Source organism: Schistocerca americana, chromosome X (genome assembly GCF_021461395.2).
Source record: "Schistocerca americana isolate TAMUIC-IGC-003095 chromosome X, iqSchAmer2.1, whole genome shotgun sequence".
Classification (NCBI taxonomy): Eukaryota; Metazoa; Arthropoda; class Insecta; order Orthoptera; family Acrididae; genus Schistocerca; species Schistocerca americana.
The window spans coordinates 786,460,869-786,486,588 of record NC_060130.1 but is presented as its reverse complement, the minus strand read 5'-3'; the positions used below and the strand labels follow the sequence as shown (position 1 = coordinate 786,486,588).

General features: G+C 39.5%; 1 protein-coding gene across 2 annotated transcripts in view; it reads right to left on the bottom strand.

Moving 5' to 3' along the window:
• The window catches only part of LOC124555537 (lipoma-preferred partner homolog), an 84,129-nt gene extending 65,274 nt beyond the window's left edge, over positions 1-18,855 (bottom strand). Inside the window, exons 1-3 of one of the 2 annotated variants that reach the window (XM_047129491.1) lie at positions 18,714-18,855; positions 17,638-17,763; positions 16,471-16,606 (exon numbers count right to left, since the gene is read on the bottom strand). In XM_047129491.1, the coding sequence (XP_046985447.1) occupies positions 16,471-16,606; positions 17,638-17,754 (253 nt within the window). In that variant the 5' untranslated portion in view covers positions 17,755-17,763; positions 18,714-18,855. Of the gene's footprint in view, positions 1-16,470; positions 16,607-17,637; positions 17,764-18,704 lie in introns of both variants that reach the window. The other variant, XM_047129492.1, reaches the window with a different exon arrangement.
• Positions 18,856-25,720: the final 6,865 nt, after the last annotated feature.

The window sequence follows — 25,720 nt, the reverse complement described above, 5'->3', positions numbered from 1 at the left end:
ATGTGTGTCGCTATGGATCGGAGGAAATCCTCTCTGGCTTCCGGCAGCTATCTGATTTGGTGAAGACTGCCAATCTCGCTAGCGGGATGAAAGCAGAGCTCACCATCTGCAGCATCGTCGACAGGACTGACTGGGGACCTTTGGTACAAAGCTGAGTGGAGGGTCTGAATCAGAGGCTGAGACGGTTCTGCGACCATGTGGGCTGCAGATTCCTCGACTTGCGCCATAGGGTGGTGGGCTTTCGGGTTCCGTTGGATAAGTCAGGAGTCCACTACACGCAACAAGCGGCTACACGGGTAGCAGGGGCTGTGTGGCGTGGGCTGGGCCGTTTTTTAGGTTATATGGCCTTGGGCAAGTACAGAAAGGGCAACAGCCTCAACGGGTGCAGGGCAAAGTCAGGACATGCGGGGACCAAGCAGCAATCGGTATTGTAATTGTCAACTGTCGAAGCTGCATTGGTAAAGTACCAGAACTTCAAGCGCTGATAGAAAGCAACGAAGCTGAAATCGTTACAGGTACAGAAAGCTGGCTTAAGCCAGAGATAAATTCTGCCGAAATTTTTACAAAGGTACAGACGGTGTTTAGAAAGGATAGATTGCATGCAACCGGTGGTGGAGTGTTCGTCGCTGTTAGTAGTAGTTTATCCTGTAGTGAAGTAGAAGTGGATAGTTCCTGTGAATTATTATGGGTGGAGGTTACACTCAACAACCGAGCTAGGTTAATAATTGGCTCCTTTTACCGACCTCCCGACTCAGCAGCATTAGTGGCAGAACAACTGAGAGAAAATTTGGAATACATTTCACACAAAATTTTCTCAGCATGTTATAGTCTTAGGTGGAGATTTCGATTTACCAGATGTAGACTGGGACACTCAGATGTTTAGGACGGGTGGTAGGGACAGAGCATCGAGTGACATTATACTGAGTGCACTATCCGAAAATTACCTCGAGCAATTAAACAGAGAACCGACTCGTGGAGATAATATCTTGGACCTACTGATAACAAACAGACCCGAACTTTTCGCTCTTTAAGTGCAGAACAGGGCATCAGTGATCATAAGGCCGTTGCAGCATCCCTGAATATGGAAGTTAATAGGAATATAAAAAAAGGGAGGAAGGTTTATCTGTTTAGCAAGAGTAATAGAAGGCAGATTTCAGACTACCTAACAGATCAAAACGAAAATTTCTGTTCCGACACTGACAATGTTGAGTGTTTATGGAAAAAGTTCAAGGCAATCGTAAAATGCGTTTTAGACAGGTACGTGCCGAGTAAAACTGTGAGGGACGGGAAAAACCCACCGTGGTACGACAACAAAGTTAGGGAACTACTGCGAAAGCAAAGAGAGCTTCACTCCAAGTTTAAACGCAGCCAAAACCTCTCAGACAAACAAAAGCTAAACGATGTCAAAGTTAGTGTAAGGAGGGCTGTGCGAGAAGCGTTCAGTGAATTCGAAAGTAAAATTCTATGTACCGACTTGACAGAAAATCCTAGGAAGTTCTGGTCTTACTTAAATCAGTAAGTGGCTCGAAACAGCATATCCAGACACTCCGGGATGATGATGGCATTGAAACAGAGGATGACACGCGTAAAGCTGAAATACTAAACACCTTTTTCCAAAGCTGTTTCACAGAGGAAGACCGCACTGCAGTTCCTTCTCTAAATCCTCGCACAAACGAAAAAATGGCTGACATCGCAATAAGTGTCCAAGGAATAGAAAAGCAACTGGAATCACTCAATAGAGGAAAGTCCACTGGACCTGACGGGATAACAATTCGATTCTACACAGAGTACGCGAAAGAACTTGCCCCCCTTCTAACAGCCGTGTACCACAAGTCTCTAGAGGAACGGAGGGTTCCAAATGATTGGAAAAGAGCACAGGTAGTCCCAGTCTTCAAGAAGGGTCGTCGAGCAGATGCGCAAAACTATAGACCTATATCTCTGACGTCGATCTGTTGTAGAATTTTAGAACATGTATTTTGCTCGAGTATCATGTCGTTTTTGGAAACCCAGAATCTACTATGTAGGAATCAACATGGATTCCGGAAACAGCGATCGTGTGAGACCCAACTCGCTTTATTTGTTCATGAGACCCAGAAAATATTAGATACAGGCTCCCAGGTAGATGCTATTTTTCTTGACTTCCGGAATGCGTTCGATACAGTTCTGCACTGTCGCCTGATAAACAAAGTAAGTGCCTATGGAATATCAGACCAGCTGTGTGGCTGGATTGAAGAGTTTTTAGCAAACAGAACACAGCAAGTTGTTATCAATGTAGAGACGTCTACAGACGTTACAGTAACTTCTGGCGTGCCACAGGGGAGTGTTATGGGACCATTGCTTTTCACAATGTATATAAATGACCTAGTAGATAGTGTCGGAAGTTCCATGCGGCTTTTCGCGGATGATCCTGTAGTATACAGAGAAGTTGCAGCATTAGAAAATTGTAACGAAATGCAGGAAGATCTGCAGCGGATAGGCACTTGGTGCAGGGAGTGGCAACTGTCCCTTAACATAGACAAATGTAATGTATTGCAAATACATAGAAAGAAGGATCCTTTATTGTATGATTATATGATAGCAGAACAAACACTGGTAGCAGTTACTTCTGTAAAATATCTGGGAGTACGCGTGCGGAACGATTTGAAGTGGAATGATCATATAAAATTAATTGTTGGTAAGGCGGGTACCAGGTTGAGATTCATTGGGAGAGTGCTTAGAAAATGTAGTCCATCAGCAAAGGAGGTGCCTTACAAAACACTCGCTCGACCTATACTTGAGTATTGCTCATCAGTGTGGGATCCGTACCAGATCGGTTTGACGGAGGAGATAGAGAAGATCCAAAGAAGAGCGGCGTGTTTCGTCACAGGGTTATTTGGTAACCCTGATAGCGTTACGGAGATGTTTAATAAACTCAAGTGGCAGACTCTGCAAGAGAGGCGCTCTGCATCGCGGTGTACATTGCTCGCCAGGTTTCGAGAGGGTGCATTTCTGGATGAGGTATAGAATATATTGCTTCCCCCTACTTATACCTCCCGAGGAGATCACGAATGTAAAATGAGAGAGATTAGAGCACGCACGGAGGCTTTCAGACAGTCGTTCTTCCCGCGAACCATACGCGACTGGAACAGGAAAGGGAGGTAATGACAGTGGCACGTAAAGTGCCCTCCGCCACACACCGTTGGGTGGCTTGCGGAGTATAAATGTAGATGTAGAAATGTAGATGTAGAATCCCTCCTTACAAACTGCTTAGTGACTGGATTGGATTGCATTAATCTGGGGGAAAGCGACCAAATAGCAAGGTCATCGGTCTCACTGAATTAGGGAAGGATGGGGAAGGAAGTCGGCCATGCCCTGTCAAAGGAACTATTCCGGCATTTGTCTGAAGTGATTTAGGAAAATCACAGAAAACCTGAATCACGAACGCCAGACATGGGATTGAACAGTCATCCTCCCACATATGAGTCCAGTGTGCTAACCACTACGCCACCTCGCTCGGTAAACCGCTTAGTGACTATCAGGTCCCAGATATCAGGGGGCATGTCCCTAGCACCACATTCGATGATCAGCCTGGTGCTCGTCACTCAGGCACAGGTCTGGATAACTTGTCAGATACTTGATTGCTGAGTCAACCTCTTCTTTCGTATTTACAGAATGTCCTCCAAGAGGTATCCTATCAAGGTGTTATGTTGTTTCCAGTTAGTGATACGAAGTCTGAGGCTACTAACAACACTGTCCGCAAGGTCATAAATATGCAACATGAACAGCAAAGCACCCAACACATTTCCCTGGGGCACTTATACATCTACGTGATTACTCTGCTATTCACAATAAAGTGCCTGGCAGAGGGTTCAATGAACCACCTTCAAGCTGTCTCTCTACTATTCCACTCTCTAATGGCGCGTGGGAAAAACCAGCACTTAAATTTTTCTGTGCGAGCCCTGATCTCTTATTTTATCTTCATGATCATTTCTCCCTCTGTAGGTGGGTGCCAACAGAATGTTTTCGCAATTGGAGGAGAAAACTGGTGATTGAAATTTCAAGAGAAGATTCCCTCGCAATGAAAAAAGCCTTTGTTTTAATGACTGCCACTCCAATTCACGTATCATGTCTGTGGCACTATCTCCCCTACTTCGCGATAATACAAAACAAGCTGCCCTTCTTTGTACTTTTTCGATGTCATCTATCAGTCCCATCTGATGTGGATTCCACACTGCACAGCAATACTCCAAAATAGGGTGGACAAGGGTGGTGTAAGCAGTCCCTTTGGTAGACCTGTTGCACCTTCTAAGTGTTCTGCCAATGAATCACACTCTTTGGTTGGCTCTACCCACAACATTATTTATGTGATCGTTCCAATTTAGGGTATTGGTGACTGTAATCCCCAAGTACACTCCTGGAAATTGAAATAAGAACACCGTGAATTCATTGTCCCAGGAAGGGGAAACTTTATTGACACATTCCTGGGGTCAGATAAATCACATGATCACACTGACAGAACCACAGGCACATAGACACAGGCAACAGAGCATGCACAATGTCGGCACTAGTACAGTGTATATCCACCTTTCGCAGCAATGCAGGCTGCTATTCTCCCATGGAGACGATCGTAGAGATGCTGGATGTAGTCCTGTGGAACGGCTTGCCATGCCATTTCCACCTGGCGCCTCAGTTGGACCAGCGTTCGTGCTGGACGTGCAGACCGCGTGAGACGACGCTTCATCCAGTCCCAAACATGCTCAATGGGGGACAGATCCGGAGATCTTGCTGGCCAGGGTAGTTGACTTACACCTTCTAGAGCACGTTGGGTGGCACGGGATACATGCGGACGTGCATTGTCCTGTTGGAACAGCAAGTTCCCTTGCCGGTCTAGGAATGGTAGAACGATGGGTTCGATGACGGTTTGGATGTGCCGTGCACTATTCAGTGTCCCCTCGACGATCACCAGTGGTGTACGGCCAGTGTAGGAGATCGCTCCCCACACCATGATGCCGGGTGTTGGCCCTGTGTGCCTCGGTCGTATGCAGTCCTGATTGTGGCGCTCACCTGCACGGCGCCAAACACGCATACGACCATCATTGGCACCAAGGCAGAAGCGACTCTCATCGCTGAAGACGACACGTCTCCATTCGTCCCTCCATTCACGCCTGTCGCGACACCACTGGAGGCGGGCTGCACGATGTTGGGGCGTGAGCGGAAGACGGCCTAACGGTGTGCGGGACCGTAGCCCAGCTTCATGGAGACGGTTGCGAATGGTCTTCGCCGATACCCCAGGAGCAACAGTGTCCCTAATTTGCTGGGAAGTGGCGGTGCGGTCCCCTACGGCACTGCGTAGGATTCTACGGTCTTGGCGTGCATCCGTGCGTCGCTGCGGTCCGGTCCCTGGTCGACGGGCACGTGCACCTTCCGCCGACCACTGGCGACAACATCGATGTACTGTGGAGACCTCACGCCCCACGTGTTGAGCAATTCGGCGGTACGTCCACCCGGCCTCCCGCATGCCCACTATACGCCCTCGCTCAAAGTCCGTCAACTGCACATACGGTTCACGTCCACGCTGTCACGGCATGCTACCAGTGTTAAAGACTGCGATGGAGCTCCGTATGCCACGGCAAACTGGCCGACACTGACGGCGGCGGTGCACAAATGCTGCGCAGCTAGCGCCATTCGACGGCCAACACCGCGGTTCCTGGTGTGTCCGCTGTGCCGTGCATGTGATCATTGCTTGTACAGCCCTCTCGCAGTGTCCGGAGCAAGTATGGTGGGTCTGACACACCGGTGTCAATGTGTTCTTTTTTCCATTTCCAGGAGTGTATTTAGTTGAATTAACAGCCTTCAGATTTGTGTAACTTATTGCCTAATCGAAATTACTCAATGACTTTCCATCTATTAATACGAACTGTGGTCCTTCTGGCAGGAAATCATGAATCCAGTCACACAAATGAGGTGATATTCCATAGGCACACAGTTTGGTTAGAAGACTCTTGTGAGTCTTCTAACGATGTCTACGGTGTCTAAAGCCTTCTGGAAATCTAAAAATATGGAATAAATTTGACATCCCCTGTTGATAGCACTCATTACTTCACAAATATAAAGAGTTTGTTGTGTTTTGCAAGAATGACATTTTCTGAATCCGTGCTGACTACGTGTTAATAAATCATTTTCTTCAAAGTACCTCATAATGTTCCAAAACCCTACTGCAAATCAACATTAGTGATATGGGCCTGTAATTCAACGGATTACTCTTACTTCCCTTTTTGGGTATTGGTGTGACTTGAGCAATTTTCTAGTCTTTAGGTATGGATCTTTCTGTGAACGAGCGTATACAATTTGGACTGGAAGCCTTGCTTTTATTAAGTGATTTGAGCTGCTTTGCGACACTGAGGAAATCTATTTCTATGTTTCTCACCCTGGCAGTTGATCTGGGTTGGAATTCAGGAATATTTACTTCATCTTCTTTGGTGAAGGAGTTTTGGAAAACTGTGTTTAATAACTCTCCTTTGGTGGCACTGTCATCAGTGACTTCACCGTTATTATAGCAAAATGACCCAATTAATAGTTTAGTCCGATTGTCAAGTACAACCTCTACCCATACTATTTTGCAGGAAATATCTAGTTCAATTTCACTACAAGGCAAACTAATTCTGATACCAATAAATACTCCACCACCAACTGTATTTAATCTTGCCTTTCTGAACACTGTTAGATCGTTAGAAAAAGTTTCTGCCGAGTTTATTTCTGGCTTTAGCCTGCTTTCTGTACCTATAGCTAATTGAGCTCCAGTGTTTTCTATTAGGGCCTGGCACTCTGGTACTTTTCCAACACAGCTACAACAATTTACAACTACAATACCAATAATTTCTACAACTCACTTACTGTGTTTTACTTGCCCCTTTCAGATGGACACCCTTTCTATTGTTCCCTGGGGCCCTCTAACCTAAAAAACCGCCCAGTCCCTTCCACACAGCCCCCGCTACCCGTATAGCCACTTCCTGCGTGTAGTGGACTCCTGACCAATTAAGCGGAACCCGGAAACCCACCACCCGATGGCGCAAGTCAAGGAATCTGCAGCCTACACGGTCACAGAACCACCTGAGCCTCTGATTCAGACACTCCACTCGGCTCTGCACCAAAGGACCACAGTCTGTTCTATCGACGATGCTTCAAATGGTGAGCTCCGCCTTAATCTTGCAAGCAAGACTGGCAGTCTTTACCATTTCCGCTAGCCACCCAAAACCAGAGATAATCTCCTATGATATATGTCATTGGTATCGACATGAGCCACCACCTGCAGTTGGCTGCACCCTGTACTCTACAAGGCTTTTGCAAGCAGCCTTTCCACATCTGAAATGACTCCCCCCGGTATGCACACGGAGTGCACACTTGCTTCCTTCCCCTCCTTGGCAGCAATGTTCCTAAGGGGGTCCATTACGTACCTAACATTGGAGCTCCCAACTACCAGCAAACCCACCCTCTGAACGCTCAGACCTTGTGGGCCGAGAAGCTTCCTCTGGAACAGGGTGGATGATTGCATCCGACTGAGAGACATCATCAGCTACAGATAATGCCCGAAACCTGTCCGTCAAACAATCTGGGGAGGCCCTACGATCAGCCCCTTGGAAAATTTTTCATTGCCTGCCAGACTTTGGGATGATCTCCCACTCAACCACGGGTGAGGGGTCAACCTCAGAGCAGGCAGCACCTGGGACAGCCACAGCAGTGGACCGAATGGATGACACATGGGACTTGCTCGATGTCTCTCACACCCCTGTGTCCGACCTCCGACCTCCTCCCCCCCCCCCCCCCCCCCCCCCGACTGGGATGCCCCTTGGCAGCAGCCTCAAGCTGTGTGACGAAAGCCAATGCAGCCTGGAGCTGTGACCGAAGGGTCGCCAACTCTGCTGCTCGCATCTGTCCACAGCAATCACAGTTCCTACCCATTACTGCAGTCGCTTCGATTTGAAGCTCGTAAAAATATACAACAAACGAACGGTGTACTCGGCTTATTAGCAGCAGGAATTGGAAATGCTCTCTCACTAACAGTCTATCTGACACTAAGCTACACCAACCAAAACAAACAAAAGCCTGTACAATCCAAGGTTTGATAGCAACAGCGGTATGGTATGCTACACAGTTATTAAAATAAAAGCTTGTGCCTAGTAAGCACTCTAACACACAAGAAACTACTACTACATTTACTGATGATTCTTCATCCAAGAGAACTTGCTGCATCCTTCCTCTCAAAAAAATCCTCAATCCAGTCACAAATTTTACTTGATACCCCATATGATCATACTTTTGATAAGTGCATGTGTGGTTCTAAGTCAAATGCTTTCTGGAAGTCATGAAATACTGCATCTACCTGATTGCCCTGATATAGTGCTTTCTGTATGGTCATGTGATAAAAGAGCAAGTCGTGTTTCACATGACTGATATTTTCGAAATCCACGCTGGTTGGCATGGAGACAGTTTTCCTGTTTAAGATATCTCTTATGTTTGAGCACAGAATACACTATGCAACAATGAAAATGTAAATCGAATGAAAATAGCCAATTCCTATCAATTCTAATGTGCTGATCGTGAGTATTAGCAAAGACAATTCAAAATTAGCTTTAGTTTTCATTTTACAGTGTTTTATTACGGTGAGATAATTATACACGGATTTTTATGTTAAGTTTAAAATCAAATATTATAATGGTCTGTCAAAGTAATAATAACTAGTAACAATGGATTATATTATTGTCCCTAGTCTTACTTGTGCACAATATTTTGGTTATAAACATTCTGATACCAATTTTGGTGCTCTTTTTGTCTCCCTCCTCTTCAACTTCAGTGACTTTATCAATGCATTTAACAATTTTTGCACATTTGCTTCCAGATTAACTGCCAGTTATTAAAGTTGACTGCTATTGAAGTGAACAAAACTGCCACAAGTTTGTGTTAACAGTGTTAATACATTTTGCTATGTGTATGGAGAAGTGACACTTGTGTCACAAAAACAGCAACCAACTCCATTGATTAAAAAAGCTTACAGTTGTTATTTTGGGTGCAAAACAGGTGATCAGGATAAACCCTGGGCTCCACATGTGATCTGCAACACTTGTGTCAACAACCTCAGGAATTGGATGCATAGGAAAGGACATTCAATGCACTTTGCAGTGCCCATGACGTGGTGTGAGCCAACTAACCATGTCGCTGACTGTTACTTTTCTATGGTTTCTCCTATCAAGAAGGGAATATCTAAGAAGAAGAAGAAGAAGAAGAAGAAGAAGAAGAAGTGGACCGTGATCTATCGCAACATTCCATCTGACTTATGTCCAGTTCTACACAGGGGAAGGATTGCCAATACCTGAACCAACAACGGAGTACAAGATCACTTCTGATGGGGATTCTGAATGTCCTGAACCATGTACATCACATGATCCAGTTTCTTCTAAATACATCATCAACTGATGATCCACAAAACTTGTCTGAAAATGAGTTCAGTGATCTCATTAAAGATTTGAAGCTCTCTAAAGCTAAGGCTGAGATTTCAGCCTCAAGATTGCAGCAGTGCAATTTTCTGGAAAGCAACGTAAATGTTTCATTCTACTGCAGAAGAGCCAAAAATTCACTCCTCTTTTTAAAATGCAAGATAGTCTTGTGGCACATGTAGACATAAATGGTCTAATGATGGCTCTCAGAATTAATGACAACCCTGATGAGTGGAGACTCTTTGATTCCTCAAAGTTGAGCTTAAAAGCAGTGCTTCTACATATTGGCAATGAGCTTCCTTCTATTCCAGTTGGGCATAGTGTGCATATGAAAGAGTCATACCAAAACATGAAAATTTTACGAGAAGCCATCAAGTATAATGTCTGTGAATGGCAGATTTGTGGTGACTTGAAAGTGGTTGCACTGCTATTAGGTAAACAGTTAGGGTATACTGAATATTGCTGCTTTGTCTGTGAATGGGATAGGCGAGCTCATGCATCTCATTACAGTAAACATGAATGGCCCACCAGAAAATCTCATCAACCAGGTATAAAGAACATTAAGAGTGAACCTCTAGTAGACCCTAAAAAGATTCTGCTTCTGCCCTTACACATCAAGTTGGGTCTCATGAAAAACTTTATAAAGGGAATGAACAAAGAATGTGACGCATTTAAGTACGTAAGGCAAAAATTTCCTTACTTAAGAGATGCCAAAGTAAAGGACGGCATCTTTGTAGGCCCACAGATTTGACACTTTTGATGGAATCATACAAGGTGATGAAAAGCATGCATGGGAATGTTTTAAGACAGTTTGTTTACAGTTCTTAGGGAACAAATGAGCAATAAATTATAAGGAGATTGTAGATAACATGTTGTCATCTTATGAAAAACTTGGTTGCAACATGTAATTGAAAATGCATTTCTTACATAGTCATCTTGACTTCTTCTCCAAAGATTGTGGTGCAGTAAGTGATGAACATCGGGAGCGATTTCATCGAGATATTGCCACATTTGAGAATAGGTATGCTGGAAAGTGGAGCCCTACTATTTTAGCAGATTGCTGTTGAACTGTCATAAGGGATGTTCCCGAGTATGTGCATAAACATCAAGCTAAGCGAAAACGGTCATCTCCTGAATTTATCTCTGAACAAAATATGTAGTTGTAGATACTGTACATATGGACATTTAACATTTATAATGCTTTATATACATTTGTGACCAGGTAACTTATATATTTTCTTTTGTGCTTTACATAGTTGTGGTACAAAGTAGACTTAGCAAGTATTTTCATTCCTGTAATATTATCTGCAGTTTTTCTTAATATTTTATTTTTGTACTTGCAGAATGGCACTGAAATTTATCAATGCATAACACATGACCTAATTCAAGGAACTATTCACTTAAAATTTGTTAGGCTAAATCTTGGAACATGAACGCATATTTAGTTGGTGAGTTATTTATACAAAAATGTAGATTAGTTTTTCAAAAAACTAGAACTAAGTATTTATGAAGATGATTTTGTATCATTTTATACCAAAATAAACATAAATGACTCAAAATCATACGATTTACACACTTTCACTTCAAATTTGTTGTTCAGTGATATTTTCAAAGATCCTACAACAAATAGGTGTCAAGGACACTGGACCATAGTGTGACTTGTGCTTTCTTCCAACAACTGGGCACAGTTTGTGTGAGGAACCTACAATAGATTACAGTTAACATATGGGCTACTCAACTGAAAACTGGCTATAGAATCTGCAAGGGATTCCACCAGACCTTGGGTCTTCCTCTATTTTAACGATTTCAGCTGCTTCTCAGTGCCACTGACGCTAGTATCTATCCGACTCATCTTTTCAGTGGTGGTGGTGTTGTGGTCTTCAGTCCAAAGACTGGTTTGATGCAGCTCTTCAGGATACTCTATCCTGGGCAAGCTTCTTCACCTCCGGGTAACTACTGAAACCCACACCCTTCTCAATCTGCTTACTGTATTTATCTCTTGGTCTTCCTCTACAATTTTTACCCACCACACTTCCCTCCAGAACTAAATTGGTGATCCCTTGATGCCTCAGAATGTGTTCCACCAACTGGTCCCTTCTTCTAGTCAGGTTGTACAACAAACCTCTCTTCTCCCAATTCTATTCAGTACCTCCTCATTATTTGCATGATCTAAACATCTAATCTTCACCATTTCAGCATTCTTCTGTAGCACTGCACTTCAACAGCTTCTATTCTTTTCTTGTCTAAACTGTTTCATCCATGTTTCACTTTCATATGTGGCTACACTCCATACAAATACTTTCAGATAGAACTTCCTCACATTTAAATCTGTACTCATTGTTATCAAATTTCCCTTCTTCAAGAATGCTCTTCATGCCATTACCAGTCCACATTTTATATCCTCCCTACTGCGACCATCATCAGTTATTTTTCTTCTCAAATAGCAAAACCCATCTACTACTTTAACTGTCTTGCTTCCTAATCTAATTCCCTCAGCATCACCTGATTTAATTTGACTACATTCCATTATCCTTGTTTTGCTTTTGTTGGTGTTCACCTTGTACCCTCTTTTCAAGACACTGTCCATTCCGTTCAACTGCTATTCCTAGTCCTTTGCTGTCTCTGACAGAACTGCAATGTCATCAGCAAACCTTTTTATTTCTTCTCCATTGATTTTAATTCCTACTCCAAATTTTTCTTTTGTTTCCTTTACTGCTTGCTCAATATACAGATTGAATAACACCAGGGATAGGCTACAACCTTGTCTCACTCCCTTCTCAACCACTGCTTCCCTTTCATGTCCCTCGACTCTTATGACTGTCATCTGGTTTCTGTACAAATTGTAAATAGCCTTTTGCTCTTTGTATTTTACCCCTGCCACCTTTAGAATTTGAAAGAGAGTATTCTAATCAAGATCGTGAAACACTTTCTCTAAGTCTAAAAATACTATAAACATAGGTTTGCCTTTCCTTAGTTTATCCTCTATAACATGTTTTAGGGCCAGTATTGCCTAGTGTGTTCCAACATTTCTCCAAAATCGAAACTGATCTTCCCTGCGGTTGGCTTCTACCAGCTTTGTCATTCTTCCACAAAGGAGCTGCGTTAGTATTTTGCAACAGTAACTTATTGGACTGATAGTTTGGTAATTTCCACATCTGTCAGCACCTGCTTTCTTTTGAATTGGAATTATTATAGTCTCCTTGAATTCCAGAGATATGCTTCTGCATCCTTACATTTGCCTTCTAGCCAGCCTGCTTAGCCATTTTGCACTTCCTGTTGATCTCATTTGTTAGACATTTGTATTCCTTTTTGCCTGCTTCATTTATTATATTTTTATATTTTCTCCTTTCATCAATTAAATTCAATATCTCCTGTATTACCCAAGTATTTCTACTAGCCCTCGTCTTTTTACCTACTTGATCCTCTGTGGTCTTCACTATTTCGCCTCTCTGAGCTACCCATTCTTCTTCTACTGTATTCCTTTCCCCTGTTCTTGTCAATTGTTCCCTAATTATCCCTCTGGAACTCTCTACGACTTCTGATTCTTTCAGTTCATCCAGGTCCCATCTCCTTAAATCCCTACTTTTTGCAGTTTCTTCAGTTTTAATCTGAAGTTCATAACCAATAAGTTGTGGTCAGAGTCCACATCTGTCCCTGGAAATGTCTTACAATTTAAAACCTTGTTCCAAAATCTCTGTCTTAACATTATATAATCAATGTGAATCCTTCCGGTGTCTCCAGGTCTCTTCCACATATACAGCCTTCTTTCATAAATCTTAAACTAAGTGTTTGCTATGATTAAATTATGTTCTGTGCAAAATTCTTCAATGTGGCTTCCTTCTTCATTCCTTTCCCTCAGTCCATATTCACCTACTACTTTTCCTTCTCTTTCTTTTCCTACTATCACATTCCAGTCCACCACGACTATTAAATTTTTGCCTCCCTTGCCTACCTGAATAATTTCTTTTATCTCATCACACATTTCCTCAATCTCTTCCTCATCTGTGGAGCTAGTTGGCATATAAACTTGTATTACTATGGTGGGTGTGGACTTGGTGTCGATTTTGGCTACAATAATGCATTGACTATGCTATTCATAGTAGCTTATCCACATTCCTATGTTTTGATTCATTATTAAACCTATTCCTGCATTGCCCCTATTTAATTTTTTATTTATAACCCTCCTGTATTCACCTGACAGGAAGTCCAGTTCCTCCTGCCACAGAAGTTCACTAATTCCCACTATATCTAACTTTAACCTATCCATTTCCCTTTTTCAATTTTCTAACCTACCTGCCCGATTCAGGGATCTGACATTCCATGTTCTGATACGTAGCATGCCAGCTTTGTTTCTCCTGATAATGAAGTCCTTTTGAGTATTCCCTGCCCGGAGATCCAAATGGGGGCTATTTTACTTCCACAATGTTTTACCCTAAAGGATGCTATCGCCATTTAACCATAAAGTAGTTGAACACAGAAGGGTAGTTGGAGCTAGATGCATGGAACATTCCATTTTGGAAATGGTTAGGGAATTCAACATTCCTACATCTACAGTGTCAAAAGTGGGCCAAGAATACCAAATTTCAAGAATTACATCACACCATGGACAACACAGTGGCCAATGACCTTCACTTAACGACCAAGAGAGTGGCGTTTGCATGGAGTTGTTAGTGCTAACAGACAAGCAACACTGCATAAAGTAACCGCAGAAATCAATGAGGGATGTGTGGCAAAATCTGGCATTAATGGGCTATGGCAGCAGACAACCAACATGGGTATGTTTGCTAACAGCAAATCATCACCTGCAGCACCTGTCTTGGACTCGTTATCATATCTGTTGGACCCTAGACGACTGGTAAACTGTGACCGGGCCAGACGAGTCCTGATTTCAGTTGGTAAGAGATGATGGCATGGTGCGAGTGTGGTGCAGATCCCACGAAGCCATGGATCCAACATGTCAACAAGGCACTGTGTAAGCTCGTGGTGGTCCCAAAAATGATGTGTGGGCTAAGTTTACACGAAACTGAATGGGTCCTCTGGTCCAGCTGAACTGATCACTGACTGGAAATGGGTATGTTCAGCTACTTGGGGATCATTTACAGCCATTCATGGACTTCATGTTCCCATACAATGATGTGTGTTCTATGACAAAGTACCATATCACCGGACCACAATTGTCCACAACTGGTCTGAAGAACATTCTGAAGAGTTCGAGTGAATGATTTGGCCACCAAAATGCCCAATATGAATCCCATCAAACATTTATGGGGCATAATTAAAAGGTTAGTTCATGCACAAAATCCTACACCGGCAACACTTTGGCAGTTATAGGTAGCTATAGAAGCAGCAGGTCTCAATATTTCTGCAGAGGACATCCTGTGACTTGTTAGGTCGATGTCACATCGAGTTGCTGCACTATGCTGTGCAAGATAGTAGGAGGTATCCCATGAATTATCACTCTCTCCCATTATGAACTGTCCTACTGCATACTGAAAGTTTTAAGTTCCTTAATGAGATATGACACTACTCTTTCTGTATCTGGTTTGCTGAACATATAAATCTTTCTACTTTTTTGTTGTTCATTGAGTGAAATAAAAACGAGTAAAAATATTCTATTCAAAATGTACTTAACTTTGTCTCTTAGATAAAATGTTTTATTGAAGTTTCAAACAAAAAACACAAAATAATAAAATATGGAAAAATAATTAATAATAATAATGTTTATAGATTGTGCCATCACTCTTGCATGAGCTTTAGAAAAGCAGCAAATAAACACGAGCAGAATATTGTGTACAGCACATAGCAACACATTTCAATATTTTAAAAGCTCCCACTTTGTACATATTGTCTTTTATAAGCTTTTAGCAAATAACTTTACCCTGATTTACTACATTAGTTTCTTTGGAAGTGTAATTCATATCAATATTCAGATTATTTACTGATTTTTATAAATGAATTTCATATCTTTTGCTGCCATTTGTTTAATTTATGTCCTCAGAAACACAAGATCAATTCATACCTTGTGGTGAGCTGCAGCAACACTTACAATAACCTCTGTTACTATTTGGTCCATGTAACTTTAACAATCTTTGTCATTACGTAAGGATATACAGGCAAAAGGAAGTAACAAAATTTACACACAGTAGTAAACATAATCAGAAACAGCGAAAAATACAATACAACCTGTCAGCTTTTGCCAGTGACACAATACACAGGGCAGCACTACTTAGCGACTATGATGACAATGACACAATAGAATCATATTTTAACTACCGAAAAAGCGTACAAGATCTTGACAATAAAATGGAGTTTACGGGTTAATATATTTTGTTATTAATGCATTCACATGTATTAAAAATCTGACATCGGACCACAGGGGGGGAGAAAACATTTTTTGATATTTTTACTTTCCTCTCTTTCTGTTTTAAATATCCCGTCAGAATCGTGGCTCTGAAAAATTCACCCACTGCCCCTAAACCTTGAAAATGATGCATTTAATGCTTATTCATTGCTTATGGCAGGAATCAGCTTTCCAACTCACCCCCCCCCCCCCCCCCCCATGGTTTTAACTACCTGTCAACAACAAAACAATTAGAAATTGAGAACATGGGACAATGTTACATTTTCTGACAATGCTGAAAACTGATAACTAACGCTTTTTAACAAACCATTCGAGCGTATCACTCTATTAATTTTGTTGAACCCAGTATATCAAAATGGGTAGCCTAAAACTTGAATTGACCTCTAAATTCCACATAGAACCACTACGGTCAACCATCTAGTTCCATTTTCTACAGTTTGGTAAGAAAAGAAAATTCTACATATAAAACACCATGAGAATGGTGAGAAAAATAATGGAACATTGGAATTAAAACAATATAATGGGGGATAGATATGGTGGCATGTTGCTTGAGAAAATAAACTGCTGTCCCCCTCCCCTCCTTATGTGGTGATGCATGAACCATTTATAAATGAGTAGGTAATTTTGAAATACGCTTACCACTCTTATTTGGTCCCAGATTTGAATACAGTCTATTTTTGTCATCTGATGAACTTGTTGGACCACCACCTGCATTTTGCAGGAGAGTACTGTAGGATGGTTCACTTGGTTTCTTTAAAGAGTAACTTTTTGGAACCTAAAACAATAAACAGTAACATGATTAGCAAATAACAATTAACACTACGAAGTTCTAACAAAAGCCCAAGCTTCTGATAATAAGGAGTTTTGTTTTATGGGAAAATTAATTTCCTGGACACTTGGCAGGTCTTCTAACGTCAGGGATACGGACAAAAGCATCCATATTTTCTGCATTGTTCAACTGGAAAGTATTTCTGTTTTACAGACTTGCAGCTTGCTTTGATAAGGCACACTAAGATTATATTATCTTACAATAGCATAACTGCAGCTTCTGTGCTAAAGGTTGATAGGTATGTCTTGGCCACTCCCTACTTCACATGAGAGAGAGAGAGAGAGAGAGAGAGAGAGAGAGAGAGAGATTTAGCATAACACACATGATATGCTACCTATACAGTATGCAATGTGTGTTAGTGATACACAGATTATTATGTCTGAGAATAAACTTTAACACTGACTACTGCAATAGAAACAGAAATCATTGTTATCCAATTTATGTAAGAGTTGGTGGTAGCTACTCCTTGCATTTTTCATAGCTGATGATCAATATATGTAGCAAAATATGTCAGTGATTTGTCAGTGGAGCAACTAATAAATGTACCCTGGTGGTTTAGTTTTTACAACAAGGTGTGTTAAATGTTGCACTAACATAGACATCAGAACAAGCTATAGATCAATGAGTAACCACACTCTTTATCTCAGAATCACACTCATTGGATTTGCTAACTTGCAACGAGATTATCACCTTTCTATGCTATGGATCAGTCTGTACAACAAGCAACATATCAGGGGGGAGATGAAAGACAGCAATATCACACACTAGCCTCAATTTAGTTTAGGATCTATTAAAGAAATTACTATTGTTAAATCTTAGGCAATAGACCAAATGAAATATTACTTGCAGCTGTTGTACCTACAATGGACATAAAGATTATTATTTTACTTGAGATAGTACAGCCTGAAAGGTTTTATTGATTTATTCTGATTATTCATAAGCCTGGCTCATTTCAGATTGAAAAATGCAACATTTACCTGTGGCTGTGGCTTCTTTGGTTTTGGTGGCACTGCCGGCCCAACTTTTCTATTTGTATTCAGATCACTTTCAGTGATTTTTAAGTTAGCAATCTGTTGGTCCAAGTTACTAGTCATTTTGTACACCTGTGGAAAAACATACATATAATTATAATAAAGACAATTACAATTTGTTTGGCTGTAAAAATGATTATTCTTTATTTCTGCAAGAGAAAAGCTACACAAAGTACTGAATTCGGAAAAATGCACTACAGTCCTTTGAACAAATGGAAGTAACATTCAAAACTTAACTATTAAATCACACAGAACCTGACACACATGATAATTTACAAACAACAGGCACACAGTGAAGAAAGAACAGAGCCTGGGTGGCAGTAGAGGAAACACGGACTGAAAAGTAACTAGATGGCACATCAAACGGGAAAATCTTGCTTCCACTTCGAAAATGTTTTTACTGTGTAAAAAGTTGTATATACCCACAAAGCAACAGGGATGAGGTTTGTTGGCCGGAACTTATTTCCAACCGTGAAGACGATGATTACAAACGACGTTCTAATAAAATAAGTTTCAATAATGCTGACTCCTTAATATACTGTCAAAAATAAGGGAAACTTAGATTTCGCCAGTTCTAAAAATATAGTATTCTTGAAGACCAAGATCTGGTATCTTACAGAATTCAATGCGTTTAAATCTCAACAAAACAATGATGATTACTGGGACAATTGTTGAACAGTTTTTATCTCACACTTGCAAGATAGAGATATTTCAATACTGCCATTCAAGTTCCTTCGTAAACACGTTAAATTAATAGTCACTATAAATAATTTCCCATGATTCTGCAAGTATTTCATCGAAACAAAATTTGAACAATTTATGTCGCGGCATAAATCTGAATTCAGTTCAACAATCAGCAATCGATGACTGCAATCTGTTTACAATTAGGCCACTGGTTCAGAAACTGTACGGAATCAACAGCAACAACCACCACAGAAATTCTATTATAATTGACACATAAGAAAACGATCCGTAATACAGTATTATTACACTTAAGACGACTACAATGCTACCTAAATTACCCCTGAATATCCAACAGGTCTTTTTCATCCAAAACCTTTCTTTCACTGCGGCGCACTGCCACTCCACTTCCTACCAAACACTGCTGTCACTGTCGTGAGTCAGAGTTGCAGTCTGTGACACGGTTGAGATAATAGAAGTCTCACTGTGATTGGTCAATATGTTGATGACATCATGTATTTGAATGAGCAAGACGACTGACGGAGTGACGAAGAGTTGGGAGTGCAGCGGTGTGTGTCAGCTGTAAACGTAACAAAACAAACGGGTGGCTCATTTGTTTCGAAATTGCATTGAGGGTTGGTTGTGTTTTTCGAATCGACGTACAAATCAATATAAGCAATGTGACTGACAATTTGGACCAAACAGTTTTGCTATCGCAATATTTACAATAGTTTTATAGGGGTAACACGATAAAGATCATAATAATAATAATTTAGTTGTGGTTAGGCGATAGTACATTAGTTGAACTAATACATACAAAAATACTGTGGGTTGGTTTACAAATAACAAAATGAAATTGCTATTATTGTATTTGTTCATCTCAAGGAATGGGTGGACAACTAGCGACTCATATTCTGTCTTTAAATTGAAGTTCTGAAAGATCTTACGCAACTAGGCGGCAGTTTATAAGCTCATAGCTGTTAATGTATTGTGGTAAGTTTATTGTACAGTGACCATAGAATTTTCTCGCGTTTTAATTCTGGTAACTTCTTCGTAGACAGTCAAACGTGGAATATATATAAGTTAATTGCTGTCATGATTGTTTGCTCCTATCGGCCCATGTGGCCTAGCGGTTCTAGGCGCTTCAGTCCGAAACCGCGCGCGGCTGCTAAGTTCGCAGGTTCGAATCCTGCCTCGGGCATGGATATGTGTGATGTCCTTAGGTTAGTTCGGTTTAAATAGATCTAAGTCTAGGGGACTAATGACCTGAGATGACAAGTCCCATAGTGCTTAGAGCCATTTAGCCCATTATTTTGTTTACTCGGTGCACAGAGATTTATAGTGTGCCCTATAATTAGTAATTATTCTAATGGTCTTTTTCTCCAATAACAGGATGCCGTGAACGTCACTGCAAAACAATACTTTAATACATGACATAATGCTTTGCAAAATGAGGCATTGTAAGATAGACTTCAGATGCACGGGTCATTAGACTCCTTAAGAGATAAATACTGGGCTCTAGGCATCTTATCATTAATATATTATATATACATATTGTGTACAATAATTAATCATACACCCAAGAATTTGACAGCACTAGTATCATAGCAAGGAAGTTTGCTTTTTAAACTAAAAATCATCTGTTATGTTTTGTTTTCACTAACCAAAAGTCCATCTGCTTTAGAGCAACAAGATGTGATGTGCAATTGCATCTTCAACACAATTTCGAAGGCCTTTTGGGATCGTTTTTAATCTGAAGGAAAGTTGTGTCTTCTGCATATAATACAGTAGTCAAATTTATGAAACGAAAGTAGGTCATTAATCATTATCAGAAACAAAATAGGTCCAAACACAGAGTTCTCTGGATCACCAATGTTGATTTATTTTGCACTACATCTTTCATTACATATAGAAACAGCTATTTCACATTTCTGTAGGTTAGATATTTTATAAGTTGTAGGCTGTTGTCTCTGATAATGCCAACTTTTATGATACATATTCTACACAATGAAAGGTCTAGCTTAGATCAGAAAATGTAATCTGAGTAAAGCCTGTGCCCATGAACATTCAAAGGGCATTTATTTATTTAGATTTATATTCAGATTTCGTTTTATAGACCCAAAAAATGAGATGATTCTTGTGGGTGTGGGACATTTATTTATTGTATTGAGAGTGCCATTGATCCTGATAGCAATTGAGTTGCAATGATATGGAACGAGTCAGTATTTTTTTCAGTTTTAACAATGCAGCAGCACACTACATGGTTAATTCATGACAAGACTCATAGTAACAACATGGAACACTAGAAGACATAAAAACATATAACATACATCAGAATTAATACTTATATGTACACATTTAAATTAACAATATCAAAGTATTTAAGCAACAATATAACACTGCAGCAACAAATAGTTTACATTTATGATTACATTGAATGCCTAACTCAGTTGTATAATAGAAACTTGCTCCTATGCACTAAAAATTCATTAATTGAATAGAATGACTTTTGTATTATATATTCTTTCAGTTTGCTCTTGAACTTTGGTGTTTCAGGAGCAAGACCTTTGATGTCACTGGGTAGAGCATGGTAAATTTTGATGCCTGTATAATTTACTCCTTTCTGTACAAGGGTATAGTTTTACTGGTTGCTATGAGAGTCCTCTTTTGACCTTTTATTGTGACCATGATACTAACTAGTGGTTTTGAAGAGAGAATGATTTTTATTAATGATACATACAAGAGTATATGTACATATCACTGTAAATATCTGTCGTTTCCTAAACAGATTCCTGCATGAGTGCCTTCGTTCCACATCACTCATGACGTGTATAGCTCTCTTCTGTGCAATAAACACTTTTTTTTGCCAAGGACTAGTTGCCCCAAAAGATGATTCTGTAAGACAAAAGTGCATGGAAGTATCCTAAATAAGCAGGTCTTATGCCATCCTTGTGTGTGGTTGATGCAATTATGTGTAAGGCAAATGTTGCAAGATGTAGCCTTTTTTCTAGATCTAGGATATGGTGAGAAAAAAATTAGCACAACATGCTATGCCTTATAAATATCAGTCACTGTGTGCAATAGTTCATGCCAGAGAATGACATACTTTGCACACATACATTCTATAATAAGTTATTGCATAACATTCTGCAGTGCTCAAAATGTGAAATATGGGTTCAGATTGCAAAAACGAGGTATCAGAATAATGAGCAAGATACACAAAAGAGCACATTTCAGTGAGCTATTTAAAAAATGGGGTAGTCTGACAATCCCAAGTGAATATATCTTGCAAACTACAGTTTTTATTCACAAAAATATTGAGCAATATCTAGCAAACAGCTGCATAGATGGTCACCAAACCAGAAACAGTAATTGCGTGTACCTAGACAGAATGAATAAAACTAAAACCCAAACCACTATGTTTTAGCAAAGTGTCAAGATATAAAATAAATTGCCAAAAGAAATCAAAAACATAAAGGAACTCTATATATTTAAAGCAGTCCTTAAAGAATATTTATTAAAAAATAGTTTTTACTCGATTAGAGTGTTCATGCGGCACAAAATTGTCACAAATAAATAATGAGGTTAATCAATTATAAACTGGACATTCTAGATTGTAATTTACCCATACAAGTATTAGAGGAGTCTTGTGATCTATTTCATTTGATTGAAGCAGGTTCTTCTGCATTATGTAATTCAATGATAAATTGTGTGTGTAATATACATATATATATATATATATTATGAATTTATTATACATAGCTTGTATTTCATTATCTTATGTGACAAAATAATGTACATATGTATGCATAACGACGACATCCGTACAAAGAAATTTGTTTATGGATGAATGAATAAATAAATAAATAAATAGTTTTCAATCTATGTACACACCCAGGAACTTAGCTGAGTCGACTTGCTTTATTTGTTGTCCATTACAGGCTATATTTATATCCCTGGTAAATTAATTACAGAGTAAATGATAACTTCGAATGATTTAGAAAAAGCTTGAGCTAGAGAAACTGGTCTGAATCTTGAAGCCGAATCTCTGACTCCTTTCTTCATATCAAAATCATCCTAGTCCTTTTAAATTTCCCAGGAAAATATCTACACTTTAAGGGGTAAACTACCCACTGAATAGTTGAGGCACTAGTTATTGATGAGCACATAACCAAGGTTGCGAAAGTTGCTTGCTTGTGGAATAATCCTTCTCCAGAGTTTCCAATAGCTAGTTACTTTCTCAGTCTTATTTATGTGCCTATCCACAAATAAATTCCTCAGCTATTTGGTGAGTTGTTACATTTACTCTTTAAATTATTTATATTCTGTCACAGAATTTCCAGTACCAGGAAATGCCTCTGAGATATACACTGATTTGTACAATGTGGTGAGTTGTAAATAATTCAGTATATTACGTCCTTAATTCTTTACTACATTTAAGATGAAACTTGGTTAAATCTCAGAGAGGGTGAATGTACTCATATTGTGAAATGACCTATAATAGTTTTCTGGCAGTAGTTGTGAACAGCTGATATCCAACTTGATGATAGCACTGTCTACTTTATCCACTTACATAATAATAATAATAATAATTGAATTTTTGTGGAGAGGTATCTATTTTTCCATTACCATTCATTAGCTTCCGTGCAACTTTGCATTTGTTGGTGCAGTTCTCATTATTACTGAAATTATGTTTTTTGCTTCCAGTATGTCCTTTATAATCACTCCTGCATCTGATGCAAGTGTCTTACGCAGAATCGATCTTCGCTCTGTTATATACATTACGCATTGCAATTTGTTCTTTATTTTCCACATTAGTCAGATATGTAGAATCATCATCGTTATCATTATTATTTCTTTACTTTCTCAGATGTTAAGTCTGGTTAAAAATGGGACGTGACGCGGACCTTGATCAAGCGTCACTTCCTTTTAACTGTACGGTATATGTTATATTGCATTTAGGAACTTTCGGGTAATTGAACATGTATCAATAATTACGGATTTCTGTAATTGTATATATAAGTTTGGATGTAGCTGTATTGTATTGATGTACTGGTGGATATTGTGTGGTATGACTCCTGTAGTTGATAGTATAATTGGTATAATGTCAACTTTATTCTGATGCCACATGTCCTTGACTTCCTCAGCCAGTTGGATGTATTTTTCAATTTTTTCTCCTGTTTTCTTTTGTATATTTGTTGTATTGGGTATGGATATTTCGATTAGTTGTGTTAATTTCTTCTTTTTATTGGTGAGTATGATGTCAGGTTTGTTATGTGGTGTTGTTTTATCTGTTGTAATGGTTCTGTTCCAGTATAATTTGTATTCATCATTCTCCAGTACATTTTATGGTGCATACTTGTATGTGGGAACGTGTTGTTTTATAAGTTTATGTTGTAAGGCAAGCTGTTGATGTATTATTTCTGCTACATTGTCATGTCTTCTGGGGTATTCTGTATTTGCTAGTATTGTACATCCACTTGTGATGTGATCTACTGTTTCTATTTGTTTTTTGCAAAGTCTGCATTTATCTGTTGTGGTATTGGGATCTTTAATAATATGCTTGCTGTAATATCTGGTGTTTATTGTTTGTTCCTGTATTGCAATCATGAATCCTTCCTTCTCACTGTATATATTGCCTTTTCTTAGCCATGTGTTGGATGCGTCTTGATCGATGTGTGGCTGTGTTAGATGATGTGGGTGCTTGCCATGTAGTGTTTTCTTTTTCCAATTTACTTTCTTCGTATCTGTTGATGTTACGTGATCTAAAGGATTGTAAAGGTGGTTATGAAATTGCAGTGGTGTAGCCGATGTATTTATATGAGTGATTGCTTTGTGTATTTTGCTAGTTTCTGCTCGTTCTAGAAAGAATTTTCTTTAATTGTCTACCTGTCCATAATGTAGGTTTTTTATGTCGATGAATCCCCTTCCTCCTTCCTTTCTGCTTAATGTGAATCTTTCTGTTGCTGAATGTATGTGATGTATTCTATATTTGTGGCATTGTGAACGTGTAAGTGTATTGAGTGCTTCTAGGTCTGTGTTACTCCATTTCACTACTCCAAATGAGTAGGTCAATATTGGTATATTTTTGTCTTGTTTCTTGCTGTCAATTCTGTTTTCAGTATTTTTGTTAGCCTTTGTCTATATTTTTCTTTTAGTTCTTCTTTAATATTTGTATTATCTATTCCTATTTTTTGTCTGTATCCTAGATATTTATAGGCATCTGTTTTTTCCATCGCTTCTATGGAGTCACTGTGGTTATTCAATATGTAATCTTCTTGTTTAGTGTGTTTTCCCTTGACTATGCTATTTTTCTTACATTTGTCTGTTCCAAAATCCATATTTATATCATTGCTGAATACTTCTGTTATCTTTAGTAATTGGTTGAGTTGTTGATTGGTTGCTGCCAGTAGTTTTAGATCATCCATGTATAGCAAATGTGTGATTTTGTGTGGGTATGTTCCAGTAATATTATATCCATAATTTGTATTATTTAGCATGTTGGATAGTGGGTTCAGAGCAAGACAGAACCAGAAAGGACTTAATGAGTCTCCTTGGTATATTCCACGCTTAATCTGTATTGGCTGTGATGTGATGTTATCTGAATTTGTTAGAATATTAAGTGTGGTTTTCCAGTTTTTCATTACTATGTTTAGAAACTGTATCAATTTAGGATCTACTTTGTATATTTCCAATATCTGTAGTAACCATGAGTGGGGTACACTATCAAAGGCTTTTTGGTAATCAATGTATGCATAGTGTAGCGACCTTTGTTTAGTTTTAGCTTGATATGTCACCTCTGTATCTATTATCAGTTGCTCTTTACATCCTCATGCTCCTTTGCAGCAGCCTTTTTGTTCTTCATTTATAATTTTGTTCTGTGTTGTATGTGTCATTAATTTCTGTGTAATGACTGAAGTTAATATTTTGTAGATTGTTGGTAGGCATGTTATGGGGCGATATTTAGCTGGGTTTGCTGTGTCTGCTTGATCTTTAGGTTTCAGATAGGTTATTCCATGTGCAAGTGTATCAGGGAATGTGTATGGGTCTGCAATGTAACTGTTAAATAATTTAGTTAGATGTGAATGTGTTGAGGTGAACTTCTTTAGCCAGTAATTTGCTATTTTATCATTTCCAGGGGCTTTCCAATTGTGTGTAGAATTAATTGCTCGGGTGACTTCATGTTGCAAAATTATCACTTCAGGCATTTGTGGTATCATCTTGTATGTGTCTGTTTCTGCTTGTATCCACCGTGCATGCCTGTTATGTTGTACCGGGTTTGACCATATGTTGCTCCAGAAGTGTTCCATGTCTGTTATGTTTGGTGGATTGTCTATTTTAATGTGTG